The sequence below is a fragment of the Microcebus murinus genome, chromosome 4 (genome assembly GCF_040939455.1).
Source record: "Microcebus murinus isolate Inina chromosome 4, M.murinus_Inina_mat1.0, whole genome shotgun sequence".
NCBI lineage: Eukaryota > Metazoa > Chordata > Mammalia > Primates > Cheirogaleidae > Microcebus > Microcebus murinus.
Window position 1 is genome coordinate 5,961,712 of NC_134107.1, and position 16,211 is coordinate 5,977,922.

Genomic DNA, 16,211 nt, shown 5'->3' on the forward strand with positions numbered 1-16,211 from the left:
TCTCCATTCCCCTCTGGCTGCTCCGTAGGGTGCTGTGGCCGGCACCCCACGGAGGCCCCACTCTCGACCCAACCCAAGCGACAGGGACAGATAAAAAAAAAAAAATTAAATGCAGGGAGATAAATGGCGGAGGACAGGACATGGTGGTCTTGTCTGTTGGTTCCGTGCACAATTACTTGGTCCTGCCCCCCTGTTACATGGGGAGGGGGTATAATTCGGCGCGCGTAAAAGCTAAGGAGGGATAAAAAAAAAAAGAAAAAAAAAAAAGGAAAAATGCCCCAAGAAACAAAGAGGGGAGATAGATCAATTGACGTAGAATTTGGGGTCCTAATTGCCGTCTGTCACCCTGCAGGTCTCCTGTTTTCCTCCTGACTCCTCCGAATCTGTCTGGGCCACCTCTCACCCGAGAGCTTCCCCCCCACCCAGCCCCCACTGCCCCCCACCCGCCCCGCCAACCGCCAGACTTCCCACTCTCCCCGTCACCTTCGCCAGTCTCCGGGGGGGCTCCCAGGAGGCTGGTGAAGGTGACCCTAGGTGTGCTCGGGAGGGGGGGTCCCCTAGATCTTACTGCCAGCAGCACACCCAGGGAGTCAGGCTGCCAGGGGGGCGGGCACGTCTTGCTTGGCTACAGCTGTCTCCCACCTGCCAAGCTCGTTCTTTGCTCTGCACAATGAACAGGGGGCTGGGGTGGGTGGGGGCTGGGGGGCATCGCAGCTCACACTGGGGGGCCGCGGAACAAGCACCCAGGAGGAGGGACGGCTCCCTCATTGTGGAAAGATGGTGGGTGTGTGTGCGTGTGAGTGTGTGTGAGTGTGTGAGAGTGTGTGTGAGTGTGTGTGTGGGCGGGTGCCTGCGTGTGTGTGTGTGGCTGCAGGGAAGCATGTGTGCTTTCTAGGGTGGGGGGTTCAGATGTACAATTTTTTTTGGGGGGGTGGGGTCACGCCAATTAAATTCTACCTGCCCGGATTCCGGTCCTCGCGTCCCATATTCCCATCTTCGGCCTCACTAGATCCCTCTAACTAGCTCCGTGACGGATTTTGGTGGTGGGAAATCGGGCAAAGAACGAGTTTGGGCCATTGCTGTTGTCGGTGCACCCCGAAAAGCCCGGGGGCGGGTTTCCCTGAGAAGACAGCGGCGCACAAGCAAGAGGGTGCCCGCCTGCGATCTGGTCCCTTCTCTCTGTGGGTTCGGGCACCCGAGTCCAGGCCGATCTGACTCGAGGTCCAAATGGGAAGAGAAGAAGGGGGGGGGCGCCAAATTCCTTTATTTTGCCAATTGTTTCGAAGCCAATTTGTTTTTAGTATTTTTTTCAGCCAATTGGTTTTTTAGTTTTTTTTTTTTTTAAGCTAATTAGTTTTTTTTTCTGGTGTTTTTAGAAAGCCAATTAGTTTTAAGGGGGCTGGTGTGTGTAGTTTAGGGTTTTATGTTTCCAATTTTTTGATGCGCATGTGTAATTTGGGGGTAATTTAGGGGGCAAGTCGGGGTTGTGGAGGATGTTGAAAGCCAATCAATTCTAAATGGTTTTGAAGATGTTACTGTGGCCCGATGGAGGGGGGCCTGGGGGGCAGCCTGACCTGGGGAGGCGGGGCAGGGGGGCTGGGCTGGGGGGAGCCCTCGAGGGGGAGGTGGCACAGAGAGATTTCAGGGGTGGAACCTGCTGGAAATGTCCCTGGTCAGGAGTTCACAGGACGATGGATCGGTGCTGCAGGAGGACGACGCTTTGGTTCACTTCTGATCGCTGGGCATCTCCGAAGAGGCGTCCCCGTGGGTGGGGTCTTGGGCGGGCAGGGCCTGGGGGTGCTGAGCTTCTCTGACCGCCTTGAGCTCCTTGGCGAGCTCGTGACCCCGGCGGGCGCGCAGGAGGGCAGGCAGGCCCCTGCGCAGGCGCTGGGTGGACTGCTTCCAGCTGTCATATTGGAAGAACTTGCCCACGGGGTATCTGGGGAAGTTGTCCTGGGGAGGGAAGGGGCCGGTCACCAGGGGCCCACTCCCGGGTGCCCCTACCCGAGCCTCCCGCCCTCCTGCATGCATGGGCCTCTCTCCGTGACCCGGCGGGGGGACCTTGGCCACGCCCGCCACCGTGTAGCCGCCACGTGGCAGTGCGACTGGTCAGCAACCGGTGCTGGGGAGAGACGGTGGCAGCCACGAGAATGGCCTCCCAGTGGTGGCCCCGCCAGCCAGGACGCTGGCTGCCCACCCTGCCCCTGGGCCGGGAGCCCCGCTGCTGGAGGGGACGGGTCTCACCGGAAGCACGGTCGGAAGGGTCGACACGTCCCTCTCGGACTTGGCGGGGGTGGCGCAGTAGGTCTCCAGGAGGGCCAGGTCACAGCTGCGGAAGCAGCACTCCTCAACGATGCCACGGCTGCGGCGGTTCACACGGCTTGCGGGCCTGCCTGGAAGTCCCACAGGACACAGGGGATGGCTTTAGCACTGGGCACCGCCGGGCACAGGGCCGGGCGGGCCCCCTGGGGAGGCCCGGCCACCCTTCAGGGCAGGAGGGGAAGTGAGTGCTGCAGGCAGAGGTGCCCCAGAGAGGCGAGGACAGAGGAGGGGGTGCATGCATTAGGCCCCTGGCCTCGGGGCCTCCTTCCTTCCACAGGTTTAAATCGGGCAAAGCCCCCGGCCACACGGCCGGCCGGGCAGACACCACCAGGACCAGAGGCCCGTGCTGGCAGTGGTTTGGGAGCTGTGGGGTGTGAGCCCAGTTCGGACACCACCCAGCAAGGGACCACTGGGTGGACACCAGCGTGGGCCACACCCCGGGAGCCGCCGAGGCAGGCAGGCACAGGCAGGAGAGGAGAAGACGGGAGGAGAGGAGTGAGGAGGCCATGGAACCACTCGCTTCTTCCCTCCCGCCTTCCCCCTCTCCCCCACGGCAGGGCTCAGCTGTAAGAAGAAAGTCACAGGGGAGGGGGGAGAGGGACCCCACCCATAGTGGGGTCCCAGGAGCAGCGGGGCTCCTCCGCCCATCCCTCCTCCACTTCCTGCCCCCAGTGAGGCTGGCGGGAGGGAGGGCCCAGGGAGGCCAGGGCAGCAGAACTTCGAAAGCGTCAGTAGTGGGTGTGCTTTTCAGAGAGAAGCTTCGAAAGGCATGTGCATCCTGTGAGCCCACCTCAGTGTGGCAGGCAGCGTGGGCAAGCAGAGGCTGTGGAGGGTGTTGCGCGGCAAGTGTCAGGTGGCAAGGACGGGGCGCCCCATGCACGGGGCACGCCCCGCCTGTCAAGCTTGCCCCGAGCCCCACCCAGGTGCCCACCCAGCCCCCCTTCCAGGGGGTGAGTCTGAAGGACAGCGAGCAGTGAGCCCACCCTCCAACCCCCCAGGCCGGAGATCAGGAGAGAAACAGAAGAGCAGTATCCGAGCACTCTGGGGGGGCGGCAGGGGGCACCCCACCGCCTCTCCTCCTGCCACCCGCCGCCCGCCGCCCGTGTGCACACTCAGCCCCGGCACCACAGACCACGTTTGCTTTTGCTTTTATTGATCTTAAACCGATTTCATCCGGTTTTAAATCCTGCCATCTGTGCACACAGGCCCCTGTCAAATGCCCACCGAGTGCAGGAGAAGAGGCGGGTTGCTCCTCACCCGCCAGAGGCTCCACGGTGGGGGCTGGCATTGCCCACCGGGAGCTCCGGCCCCCGGGCAGCCCCCTGCGAGTGCATGTGAGGAGCCGGGCACCTCCGGCCACCCCCAACAGGAACTGTGAGTGCGTGTGGCAGGTGACACCGAGCCCAGGTGAGCTGCAGCTGCTTGGCCAACACCAGCTGGGACTCCAAGGCCTCAGAGCAAGGGCTGGCCCGGTCACCTGGGCGTGTCCTGCCCCAATGAGGCTAGGCGTCCTCAGCTGTCACCCAGGGAGGTCTCGCCTAGGTGTGCTGAAGCCACCCCACCCGACTGGGTGCCTGCTGTGTACGCCCCACCCCCCCAGCCCCAGCCCCAGCCCCCCCCCCAGCCCCAGCCCCGGGCTACTTACTGAAGTAGAAGCCGCGGTCCCCACAGACAAACTGGAGGGTGTCCACCAGCTCCCCGCCGCACAAGGTCTCACTGGGGCGGTAAGCAGCAAAGCAGCACGAGGCCAAGGCCAAGAAGGTGAGAAGCACCAGCATCGACTTCCCCGCTGGGACCCCCATTGGTATCTGGGGGCAGGAGACACACAACACCGTGAGCCGGGTGCCCGGCGGACTGGGAGGTGACAACGCAATTGCAACTCTGAAGCTCGGCTTCCCCATAGGCGCTGGCATTTTAATCGCAAAATAACACACACGCCTCAGCGGCTGGGGTGGAGAGGGCTGGGTGGTGGAGCCACAGGACGAGCTAGTAGCGTGGGGTGGCCATGCCCGCCGGCACTATGGCAGGGTCTGGCCACACCCGCGGGCGCCAGGGCCCTTGCTGGACAGTGGGCCTGGTCTCCGGCCTGTGACATCATGGAGATGGGGCCAGCCCAAGGGCATGTCACCACTTCTTGGCCTCTGTGCACCAGCCAAGAGGGCAGAGCACATGTGCCCAGGAGGACCAGCCCTCCCCCCTCCTCCACCCCACCCCCAGCCGGACAAGGGGGTCCAGGAGGACCACCCCTCCCCGAGCAGCAGGCGGGGCCGGTGAGCCTCTCAGAGCTTCCACCCTTCCAGTGTGTGCAAAGCCCAGGTTGAGGCACCTATGGTCTCAGCACACTCACACCCCTTACTCCCCGGAGCCTGTTCTCCCAAGTCACCCAGTCCTCCACCTCCAGTCTCCCCCGGGCACCCCAAAACACGACAGAGCCAGCACGCCTCCTTTGCCTCCAATCCCACCACCTAAGGCCAGGGACCTCAGAGGCCCTCTGTGGCCACCTGGCCACTCCCCATCTGGAGTGCCGAACCCCGCCGGTGGGAGCCGGACAGCAGCTCAGGCCACCTGGGAGTCCGGACACCAGGTCCCTGCAGGTCCACCCTGGAAGCAGAGGCACATCCTAGGACACACCCCCTCTGTGGGTCCGGTGGCCACAGGGCTGCAGGGCAAGGGTTAACCGGCCCCCTGAGGGTGGGCGGCCTGGGACCCACACAGCAAGCGCCCCCGGCCCCCCCACACCCCCGCCCCGCAGAAGGTGGAGGCCTCCAGGCGGGCAGCCCCGGCCTTCCCCGACAGGCCTAGGGGAGTTCTTGATGCAATAAATCACGTGAGCCACGGAGCAGGGATGAGAAAGAAACACGAACTGAAAACCCCAGGGTCACCTCTTGACCGCACCCCAACCAGTCCCCCCACCGCCCCTGCCACCCCCTTCCCAAGTCCAAGAACACACTGGAGTGGGCGGCAGAAAGCAGGAGCCTGGACAAGAGGCACATGGAGGGGCAGGACAGGTGAGGGCCCAGGAACAGCAGGGAAGCTGGGCTCAGAGGGCCAGGAGCGAGGAGCAGAAGAGGGAACAGCAGGTGAGGAAGCCAGAGACCCAGGAGGAGGCCGGAGCGAGGCGGGCGCGAGGCAAGGCGCAGGCCGGCGACTGGGCCAGGCCAAGGCTGGCGGGTGTCCTGGGCTGCCGCAGGCTGGAGTGAGATGGCAGCAGGGTCCTCGCTCCACAGCCCCGGTTACCTGCAGCTGGACAAGAGGCTCGCTGGGGTTGAAGAGGAGGAGAAGGAGGAGGAGGAGGGAGCTGGACGTTTCTCTCGAAGGAGAAGCGATGTCCAGTTTGCAGGCTGGTCAGTGCCTGCGCTTTTATGTCTGAGCGGGCTCCTCCCAGCCCCGGCTCCACCCTGCCCCCACCCCTCCGCCTGCTGACCACTCCCCCCGCCCCTTTGCTCCCGCCCCCTCCCTCCTCCCAGCCAGTCCCTCCTCTCCTGCACCCCCCCCACCAGCTCTGGACCATCCCTTAGCAAAGTGCCTTGGGGGGGCTGGTTCTGCACCCCCTAGCCCATCCCCACACGGGTGACGGGGGGAGGGGGTATGTCTCCTCTCCACCTCCCTGCACGGAAACTTCCAGGCTGCCCACCGGGCGGGGGCGGCTGCCCCTCTGCAGCCCGCGCGCTCCTGCCCTTCCGAGCGTCACTCCAGCCCCTCTCCCCGATTCCTGCTCGGAGACGTTGGGGACAGAGAGCGAACGTGGGGGACACACTGCAAAGGTGGCGCCGGGCCGAGTCCTTCGCCAGCGCGCCCCCCTCTCCGTCCGGGCCCCGCCCACCAGTCTTTCCCTCGGTCTCGCTGGCAGCGAGTCAACATGCCAGGGTGGGCTTCTCGGGCTCTGCCCCCCACGCTCCCCGGCGCCCGGGGACGCCCGCCAGGCGCGGATCACACACTTCCCGCGACACCCCTGCACCGGCAAGCCGACCAGGAAGTTGGTGCCCTCGCAGACAGCTCACACCTCCCTCGGCGCGTCCCGGCGCCCCCGCCCCCCCAACTCCGGCGGTGCAGGGCGAGAGCGGGGCTAGGACGGGGAGCGGGACCCGCAGCCTCCCACCCTCCCGGGGCTCCGCCGGCCCGCGCCGAGCCAGCCCCAGGGCCGGGCGCCGCCGGCCCGCGCCGCACCGCTTACCTGGAAGCCGGCGACGCTGCCGCCCACCTCCCTGCTGCACGATTCGCAAACCAACAGCGGGCGTGGGCCCTCCTGCCGGGCACTCCTCTGCCAGCGCCGCTCTGGCCGGGTCGCGGGGGCCGAATGTGCGACGGGGCCGAACGGGGGGATGGCTTTTTTTGGGGGGTGGGATTTGTCTGCTCTTTCAGGGAGGACGGGCTGTCTTCGGGCTGGGGCGGGCCAGATGTTGTACTTTCGGGGGGGAAAGGGTGTCGTGGAATGAGGTCAGCTGTTGTATCAAGGACAGAGGGGGGGGCAGGACAGTGGGAGAGACAGAGTGAACGTGAAAGGGGGGGGGCCGAAGAGAGGGTTAGAGACGGAGAGAGGACAGCGAGGGGCGGGCAGGCTCACAGCGGGAGAGAACAGTGGAGAGAGAAACAGAAAGCGTATAATTAATCCACTTTGGTAGGCGAAGGCGAGAGGGCGGGCGTGGAGGGGGAGGGAGTCGGAGGCCAGGAGCTGGGGGGGACGGGAGGGAGCGAAGGGAAGGTGGCGGGAGAAGAGAGGGGCCGGGGCCAGACGCAGAGAGAGGATGGGGCGCACAGAGAAGCCAGGGAAGGGCGCAACGTCGGGGGCCGGGGGAGGTGTTGACGGGGGGCGGAGTTGAGGCGGCTCCCCGGCCGCGGGCACCCAGCTCGGTTTGGGCCGACGGAGCCCTCTGCCGTCGCGAGCCCGGGCCTGGGGGGGGGGTCAGGCGGTGGCGCCGCCGGGGCCGCTCGGGACGCAGCGGAGGGGAGCGGCCGAGGCTGCGCGCCGGGGGAGGGCTGGGGGGGAGCGCGGGGGATGACCACGCCGGCGGCCTGCGAGCCGGACTGCCTGCGGGGGGGACCGCCTCCCCTGGCGAAGCGGGGACGGGGTTGAGGTAGACGACGAGGAGGCGGCGGGGGGTCCGCAGGCCTGGCGGAGCGCGGCCCGCCGACGGCGCCCGGGACGGGAGTCAGCAGCGAGGTGACGGACGGCGTCGGCGTGGGCCGCCAGCCCGGGTGGAGGCGCTGGCGGGCCGAGTGCGGGCGGGCGTGGGCCAAGAGGCGGGGGCGGCCGGAAGGGGGGGCCGGGGGCCGGCCTGGCCTCACGCAGCTCCGCCGGAGAGCAGGCGAACTTCGGGCGCCAACGCCCGGCTCTTATAGCCGCGCCACCCCGCGGCCAGGCGCCCGCTCGGGCCCCGCTGGCCGTGAGCCCGCGCCAATGGGCGCCCGCGGGGCCCTCGCCCCGCCCCCGGCCCGCCCCCGCAACTCGAGCCAGGGGGACGGGGGCCGGGGGCCCCTGGCCCCGGGGGGCGGCGGCGGGAGGGGGGCCGTGGGGTGCGGGGTGGGGGGAGGTTGGGTGGGGGAGGTTGGGTGGGGGGCAGGGAGCGACGGAGTGCGATCGGAATGCTGAATGCCCTTTCTAAAGAATTCAGGGGCCCTATCTCTGGTTTCCGGGGTGCCAGGGCGCCCTGGGTTCGTGCACATGGGGCACCGTGCTGGCAGGGGCAGGCGGCCTGCCAGGCTCCTGCAGCAGGCCCCAGGGGGCTACACGGCAGGGGCGCTCCGCCTCAGTGCAGGCGCAGGTGGCTCGTCTGGGCCAGGGACCCCGCTGTGAGCTGCAGGGGAAGGGGTCCCTGGACTCTGGCGGGGCGCACAGCCGCCACCTGCCCAAGCAGGAGGAACCGGCCGCGCGGCGCCTCGAGTGAGCGGCACTCGGATCCCGAGCGCCCCCAGGTGCCACGCCGAGCCTCGAGCACGGCTGCGGCCGCCAGGTGCGGACGCGAGAAAGGCCGGCTGGGCTGAGCCGGGCCGAACCCTGGACCTGGCTGGGAGCCTACCCAGGCTGTGGCCGCTGGGGAGAAAGGCTCAGCGCGGGAAACCGCTCAAATCCTACCTGCATGACCGAGCTCACCGGGGTGCGTCTAAGCAGCTCCCCTTTGGGGCCCACCCCAAATATCCGGATAATGGTTACCCAGTCCTCAGTGAGTTGGACTTGCGTAGACGCGGGTTCAGTCCCGGGGACCACCACGATAACTTGGGGGTCCGGGGACACCATCTCCTAGAGAGTGTGGACGATGTGAGAAGGCGTTGTGATTTGCACCAAGTCCAACCATGCACGAGACCCCGCACCCCGCCTGCCCCGTCCCAGGCCGCCGAGCCTCGCTAGGGGAAGGGGCCCCGGCGGAAACCCGCGCCCCTCGCCCCCCTCGCTCCGCCATCAATCACTTCGCCCGCGCTCGGCGCGCGCCTCCCGGAGCCCTGGGCCTGCGGGCTGGAGGCGCGGGGCCGCCCGGGCAGGCAGCGCCTCTCCTCTGCGTCCCTCCAACCCGGCGCCCCGCTTGCTCCGTGTCGGTGCCGTCAAGTCGCCTTCCCCACAAATGTGATCTTTGCAAAGAACAAACGAAAGTGGCGCCGGTTTCTGGCCGCCGAAGCCGGAGCGCGGCCGCGGCCGCCGAGCCGCAAACCCGCAGCTGGCTCCCGCGCCCAGCGCGGCGGCCCCAGAGGAGCGCCAGCCCGGGCGGGACAGCGGCGGGTGTGGGTCAGAAGCCGGGCGGGACCCGCAGAGACCGAGGGGCCGCACCGCGGGGGCTCACCGCAAGTTTGGAGGCCGGTCCGCGGCGCACGAGGAGCCCAGGCGACCGAGGAGCGCTCTGTGGCGGCGGCGGACGCTGCTGGAGGTGAGCGAGACCCCGGGGGCTGTCCTCGATGTGTCGGGGCAACGCCCAGTCCGTTGGAAGACCCGGGGACAATGCCCAAATTTGGGGGAAACTGGGGGCAATGCCCAGTCGTTTTCCTGGACACGGGAGAAGCAGCACAGCCCACGTCTTGGGGACGCGCGGGCGGCCCAAGCGTGTTTGAGGAGCACAGAAATTTCCAAAATCCGAGTAGCTCGGGGGACTTCGTAGGAGACGCAAAGAGGCCTGAAACCAGTACCCGCCTGCCGCGCGAGGGACTGGGGAGGCAGACTCGGGCGGCCGGCGGCGGGAACAATGCCCAAATTTGGGGGGAACGCAAGTCAGACCTCTGTCTGATTTGCGCGGAGAAAATGGGTGTCCCGAAGTAGGGGACCCAGGGGAGACTCTGTTGAAGTGGGAACTGTGATTAATGACTAAATTTGAGAGTCTAAAAAAATAGAGCCCAAGTTTGAGGAGGAGGGAAATTGCTCCAGGCAAATTGGGGTGATAGGGGTCTGTGTCCAAAATAGGGGGGAAGCCAGCATCTTGGTCAGCAGCCTTGGGGGACCCACCAAATCCCAGACCAGTTTATGGAGGGGCATATTTTTTTGGTTGAATCAAAATTCTCCATATGAAATTTGGGGGGGGTACCTAAAAGGTAGATTGCCTTAGATGGGGAGGGGAAAGCAAATGGGTACATTTTGGGGATCCAGGCAAATTATTAGTGTGTGGGGGAAGCAGGGATTCACTTCACATTTTAAGAATGCAAGCGAGTGGCCTGGACACTTGCAGCACTAAAGAAAAGCAACCTCCCTAATTACCGTGGTTTCAGGGGGGAATTTTAATGTCCTTTAGAGACCCTAGAAGCACTATGTAAATCTGGGGGACCCTAGAGCATGATAAGTACATTTGGTGAATGCAGAAAATCAATACCTTTTTATATTTTATTTTTTAAGTAGATATAAAGTAATTTATTGTTTATAAACAAGAAAGATTTTATATATATATATATATTTTTTTTTTCTGGACAATGTCTGCATTTGAGGAAGCTCCGTAAAACATGTTTCAAGTTTTGGGGATCCATGAAAATTTACCCAAAGGAAACTGATAATCTGCATTTCAGGAAACCGGGTTAGTAGCTCAGAAATTTGTAGGACACAGGCCTTTAAAAGCCTGGGATTCCTGGGACCAAGGGGACGTTTTCCATGTGCTTTGGGGGGCCATGGAACAGTGCCCAAAGGCAGGAGGACTCAGGACAGGGGTTGTAAAGCCGGGAGAATCATAAATCAATGTTCAGAAAAGCTCAATCGTTTTGTGAAGGAAAATAATCTCCGTTTGTTCCGGAGGGCTGGGGAGACAATACCTCAAACCTGGGGGTCCCAGAGAAAAATAATTGTTGAATCTAAGGATGGGTGAAGCTGCTCAGGGTCTTGGAGGGCTTGGGAGTCAATACTACATTTGCAGGGAAGGCATTATGAATTCTGAGGTCTTTAGGGCCTGGGGAATCTACTCCCAAATTTTGTGATCTACGGGGAGCATGCAGTGCGTTTGCAGGAAACATTGCTTACGTTTGGGGTGACTCTGTGGGTGCATGGGTCTCTTCGGAGCCCAAGAAATCAGTCCCTTCCTGTGACCCAAATGTCCTGCCGAATGTGCCCTATTCCAGGGAGTCCGGCTAATCCAAAAGTGGGGGTGGGGGTGTCAGGAAAAGAGTCCAATGTGATCCTGGGGTTTGGGATTTGGGACCCGTGTCTGACTTTTTGAAATCCTTGTTGTCAGCAAGCTAGTGGCACTGGGCAGCTTTTTTATATTCAAAACGTTGTGTGATGCAGAGAAAAAATGCTCAGCATGTTTGGGGACACTTAAAAAAAAAAAAAAAGAACCCGGTATAACAAAAAAAAAAAATAGACTCTGCCCAAGGTGTTAATTTTGTGCTCCGTGTGACCCAGAGGGATGTGGGGGGCCATGGCGATTTTAGGGGAGCTTAGAAGACCCCCGGTCACACTTGGGTGCATCCCGGGTGGGTAATCTCTGAGTGTGCTGGGGGGCCTGGGGTGACGTGATGGCGTTTAAATCTTAAAACAGGGATAGATGATAGATCAGTGGCCTGGAGCTCCTAGGGCCACAGGAACGAACACCCCCAAATCTCTGTGGCATGCCAAAATAAATGAATAAATGCACAAATAAAAACTCTCTATGCGTTTTGGGGGTCACTGAAAAATAATTCAACGGAACTCGGTGATAAGCGAGCAGATGGCGTTCACGACTCGGGAAAGGAGTTGGGTGGCTGTGGTGGGTGTCATTGCCTGAATTTAGGGGGAGGTGGGTGAGACAAGGTTCAAACCTCCAGGGTTTCAGGAAAATCTCTCCTCAGTGCGAGGGTACTTGGGGTTCCACGTGCAAAACTGGGGGAACCCAGGTTGGTGCCATTAGATTTGGGGCACTCAGCGGAGGGTGTCCTACAGTGTGGGGAGCCAAGGAAGACTGGGGGGATCCAAGCGAGGACGGGGAGTTCGAGACCCTGCGGTTGATATTCGAAGCTGTGCATAGACGCGGGAAGAGTCTACTTATTTCGGGAACAGCCCAAGCGTGAGAAAAGCGCGGTCCGCGTCCTGCGGAACCAAAGAGGTGGCGCGCTGCGGGGCTGAGGGGTTACTGCGTAGATTTTAGGGCCCCAGGTGAGTGGTGTGTGAGTCTGTAGGGCCTGGAGGGGTTACCTGAAACTGCTCAGAGCCCTGGAGAAGACTAATCTGGGGACCCAGGACACGTAGTGTAAATTCTGGGGGCGCCAGTCGAGGCTAGAAGCAATTTGAGTCCCCGGAAACCACTGTCCACGGGAGCTCTCCGCCCTGCGGAGTGCGGAGCGGAGGCCTGAGAAGCCGCGCTTACATTTGCAGGACCCCCGAATAAGTGGGGACCCAGTTTGGGGGAGCAGGGAAGTTGCCACTGGGGTCCCGGAGAGCAAGGGCTGCGCTGCTTGCGAGACCAGGCTCCGCCGCCGGGGAGGAGCGGCTGCGGGCCACCGGTCTGGCCGGCGCGGGGCTGCTGCGCGCTCCCCGGGGAGCTGGCGGGCGGCGCGGGCGCCCTGGCGCGCACGGCCGGGGAAACTCGCTTTTCCTTCTTTCCCCTTCTCCCCACGCAGAGCACTTCCGCGGCGGCGGCCTGAGCCTAGCGGCGCCTGGGTGAAGACAGGGCCCTGAGGGCCGCGAGGGAACCGCCGGGAGCGGCTCCCCGGGCGCTCCCGGGCCTCCGCTCCCCGCTCGGCCGCCGGGGCCAGGGCCCGCGGGCTCCCCATCGCCGCTGCGCCCCACGCGCTTCCGCGCTGCGAGCCTAGGCGAAGCCGCGGCTGAGCCGCCGCCGGGGGCAGGCTCGTCCCTGCCTTGGCTTGGGGGCCCCGGAGCACCCCAGGCGGCCACCGCCGCCTGCCTGGGCGCTCCGCGCGCGCCGTTCGGGGCTTCCGCCATCCCCAAGCAACGGCGAAAGCAATTTTGTTTGGCAACCGGAAAGAGGAGAGGAAGCGGGGAAGCAGAGGAGAAAAATGTGGGGAGAGGCAGGGGTGCAGGACTGCGCCCCGCTGAGGGGTCAGGGGTGTCCTTTCGTTTTCTCAAAGAGAAATTTTACAGAAAGCCTCTCACCCCCCCTCGCGACTGGGGAAAGTCCAGTTCCTTAAAGGCAAACATTGAACCCACACAGGAGCGCGCAGTGCTGTTGGCCAAAACAAGGTCACCCCTAGGCATTGGGCAATGTTGGGGGTGGGGGACCACAGCCCCAGGCGGCCTAGGGGTGGGGGCTGCCGGAGAAGGGCACTGCAGCCGGCAGGCAGTGGGGACCCTGGGGCAAGTACAGTGAGCTTTGCTGGTCCCCACTGTCACCCCTTAGAGGGACACTAGCTGGAAGGGGGTGACCTCAAAGCCTGACACCCTGGGGAGGCAGGGGTTAACGCCTTTGGACAGGTGCGGGAGCTGGGCAGGGCCCAGGCATCTCCCTCGGGTTAGCTTGGCAAGACAGGGAGCCCCCCACCCATGAAAAACAGCCCATTTTCCACCCAGAGTGCAAAGCACGTGGGGAATGTCCCCTTCGAATTCCAGTCCGCATCCATCACCCCGTGTCCCATTCCAAGAACATCTGGCTGTCTCCCCCCACCCAGCGCGGGCCCCCTCCCCTTTCCACCAGCCTTCTGCAGGCTCCCTGCATCCCGGCCCAGCGGCTTTCTGGCCTCCGAGTTAGCCTATAGAGGGAGGGAGGCTCCGGCACCACCGAGGCCCAGGCCGCACTGAGGCCGCAGGCCTGGTGATGTTCCCCACTCCAGGGCGTCTTGCAGATTTGGGGGCGAGGAGCGGGTAGTAAGTGCCTGGCTGCAGTGACCAGGGCAGATTTCAAATCTCTGTTGTGGACAACGCCAGCCTCCCCCTGCCCTCCGCTGTGCGTCCTCCACCCTCTCTGCAGGCCTGGGATGGGTGGGACACCAAGGAGAGCTGTGGGCTTTCACCTCAGGGTACCTGGGGGCAACCACACCAGTGACCTGTCTGGGGGCCCTCCCTTGCTCCCCTGCTTTCTGTTCCAGAGGCACCAGCCCTGGAGGAGCCACCACAGCCCACACTGGGAGACCCATGCCTGGACTTGGCAAGGTATGGAGAAAGCTGAGGTCACCTTGGGGTGCCCACGGCAGGGTGGGGGCTGCACACGGTCCCCTCCCCACCGGGGCTGCCCACTGGCTGAGCCCTTTCCTTATTTAGTCAAAAGTATGGCCAGAGCGAGCAGATCCGGGTCACCCTGGGGCTCAAAAAGTACACTGGCTGCACCCCCAGCCAGGACTGGCAGCGGGGTCTGCCCCCAAGACCTGCTCCTTCCCCACTGTTCCTGGACCCCCAGGGGAGGAAGGGTCCCAGGACGCTGCACAGGGGTGAGCCCTGCCCCAGCCCAGAGCTTGGCTGGCAGGAACGTCAGCCTCCAGTGGCAGCCTGGCCAGGCACTGCCTGCGACAGCACCGGTCTTCTCTCTGGGCTCGCAGACCCAGACTCCAAGGAGAGTGACTGTCCCCCCAGAATTCCCACTCACCCCCAAGAGCTGCTCCTCCCTCCCGCCGCTGCTCCCCTGCTCGGGCTCTGCCTTGGGCCCTTCTCATCCCGGTTTCTCCCGCTCTGGCTCTGAGCTGGCCGCTCCCCCCTCCCCGGGACCAAGCCCAGCACTTTGCAGACCCGGCTCCGTTCTCCAAGGGTCCCCTGAGCACCCCAACCTCACCCCGCAGGGCACTCCACTCGGGGCTGGGGAAGCACCACCGCGCGCCCACTGGGCGTCAGCCGCCAGCGTGGCAAGCCGGGGACTGACCACCCCGAGAGGGACTGCCAACACCACGACGACCATGCCAACGGCTCATCGGCTCATGGGGCACCCAAAGCCAGACGGTAGGTCCTGGGCGAGGGTCGCGGGGAGCGCAGGGGAGGGCCGCGCACTCACCACTGCGCTAAAGGAAAGACGCCTTTGAGAGAACCTGCCTGAAGACGCTTCCTGCTGGGTCCCTCCCGCAGGCCCCACAGGGAGGCCTGTGTCCTGGGTCGGGGACAGGGACAGGGACCACGGCGCACCCTACCTCCCTCACCGCCCGCCCCCGACCCGGGTACCTGACCAACCGACTGGCGCAGCCACCACCACCACCACCGAGCTTGCTGCGGCCGGCCGGCAGAGTCAGGGGAGTCAGGGGCGTCCGGCCGGCGGGGCCTCTGCAGCCCCCCCACCCCCACTGTGCACAGGAAGCCCGGGTCGCGGAACACAATGGGATTGGGACAGCCGCACTTGCCAGGCCCCCGGTGGTGCACAGAGCGCCGCTCTGGACAGCGCTTGGTTTGCTCCTCACAGCCCTGCACCGCCAAGGGGGCCTGAGACTGTCGGCCACTTTGACAGATGGGGACAGACACAGAGAGGTCGAGCCACTGGCGTGAGGCCTCACAACCCGCAGCTGGGCAGGGAGGACTGGGCCCCCCAGGCCCCGCAGCGGACCCAGCTTTCCCCGTCTCCAGACGGCCCCTGCCTGATGTGTTCTCCCTCTCCCCCTTCTCCCTGCTCACCCCTGCTCCAACCCTGTCCTCACGGCTCCCTCTGTCCCTGCCCTCCTCTGCCCTCTCCCTCGCCCCTGCAGCTCCCCTCTGAGGACCTGACGCTGCAGGGAGCCTGCTCTGCCGGCACCAGAGCCCTCCAGAGAGAAGAGCCTGGAGCCCACGCTGGACTCGGCGTGCCAGTCTGCGCGTGGGGCGTCCGCACCTGCCTGGGTGCCCGAGCCCCTGCCCGGAGCCCGGCACTGACCCGCACCAGTGACATTTCTGCCCTGCCCTGCGGTGCCCCGGTCACTCACCTCGCTGGGGCTGGGGCTGGCCTCAGTTCTCAGAGTGCAGGGGTCCCTTGAGCCACAGGCCGCAGCAGCTCACCCGGGGACTGGGGTCTCTGGCCTGCCGGGGCTCAGGCTGGGCAGGCGGCTGAGCCCGAGGAGGAGAAAGAAGAAGGGCTCTGGGCTGGGGGCTGCGGGCCGCCTCCTCCCGCACAAGCTCGGCAGTGATTCTTCGGCCCCTGGGGAGAACCAGAAAGGTGTTCCTGAGACACTGCCTTCCCCAAACCAGACACCCCCACCCAAGCCATCCCCTCCTGTCCCTCTGCTCCTAGCTCTCCCTGCTGCAAAGCACGAGGGGGGAGTGTCAGAAGGTCGCCCAGAAAGGGCTTCTCTGCAGCCAGGGCTGAGTCCTGCGGTGGGTCGAGGGGCAGGAGACCCTCCTGCTGGGCGGCGATGAGGTGCACACAGGTGGCATCTCGGAGACGCACAGCACGGAATGGGGAAGTCTGTCCCTCTGCTTCCCGAGAGAGCCCCCTGCAACCCCCGAGGACACCGGAGCCCCGAGAAGGCTGCCGAGTGGGGTGCAGCCGGGCTCCTGTGGGAAACGAACCCCTCCCCACAAACACCACCCTGGGAGGATGGAGGAGTCCGGGGTCCCGGGTGCGAGAGAGAAACGCCATGCAAGATGCCTGTCGCCCCAGCGGAGCTGCTGT

The 16,211-nt window shown here is 64.4% G+C and overlaps 1 protein-coding gene across 3 annotated transcripts; it reads right to left on the bottom strand.

Annotated features, from left to right (window-relative positions):
* Positions 1 to 434: 434 nt before the first annotated feature.
* On the bottom strand, positions 435 to 15,640 carry IGF2 (insulin like growth factor 2). 3 transcript variants are annotated; one of them, XM_012743996.3, is made up of 4 exons: positions 15,526 to 15,640; positions 3,968 to 4,130; positions 2,245 to 2,393; positions 435 to 1,953 (listed from the first exon to the last, which is right to left on the bottom strand). In XM_012743996.3, the coding sequence occupies exons 2-4, from the start codon at positions 4,122 to 4,124 to the stop codon at positions 1,726 to 1,728; spliced, it is 534 nt and encodes a 177-aa protein (XP_012599450.1). In that variant the 5' UTR covers positions 4,125 to 4,130; positions 15,526 to 15,640; the 3' UTR covers positions 435 to 1,725. The 3 variants fall into 3 exon arrangements, with proteins under 3 accessions (XP_012599450.1, XP_075857747.1, XP_012599451.1); XM_076001632.1 differs by lacking the exon at positions 15,526 to 15,640 and adding an exon at positions 8,396 to 8,557; XM_012743997.3 differs by lacking the exon at positions 15,526 to 15,640 and adding an exon at positions 5,560 to 5,643.
* Between the last annotated feature and the right edge of the window lie 571 nt (positions 15,641 to 16,211).

Excerpts from the sequence above, each read along its gene's own strand:
- IGF2 (XM_076001632.1), bottom strand. The coding sequence starts at position 8,557 with ATGGTGTCCCCGGACCCCCAAGTTATCGTGGTGGTCCCCGGGACTGAA. Across the intron at positions 4,131-8,395 it reads CGGTGAGCTCGGTCATGCAG|ATACCAATGGGGGTCCCAGC; the intron begins GTAGGATTTGAG and ends TCCTGCCCCCAG. Across the intron at positions 2,394-3,967 it reads GGACCGCGGCTTCTACTTCA|GCAGGCCCGCAAGCCGTGTG; the intron begins GTAAGTAGCCCG and ends TGGGACTTCCAG.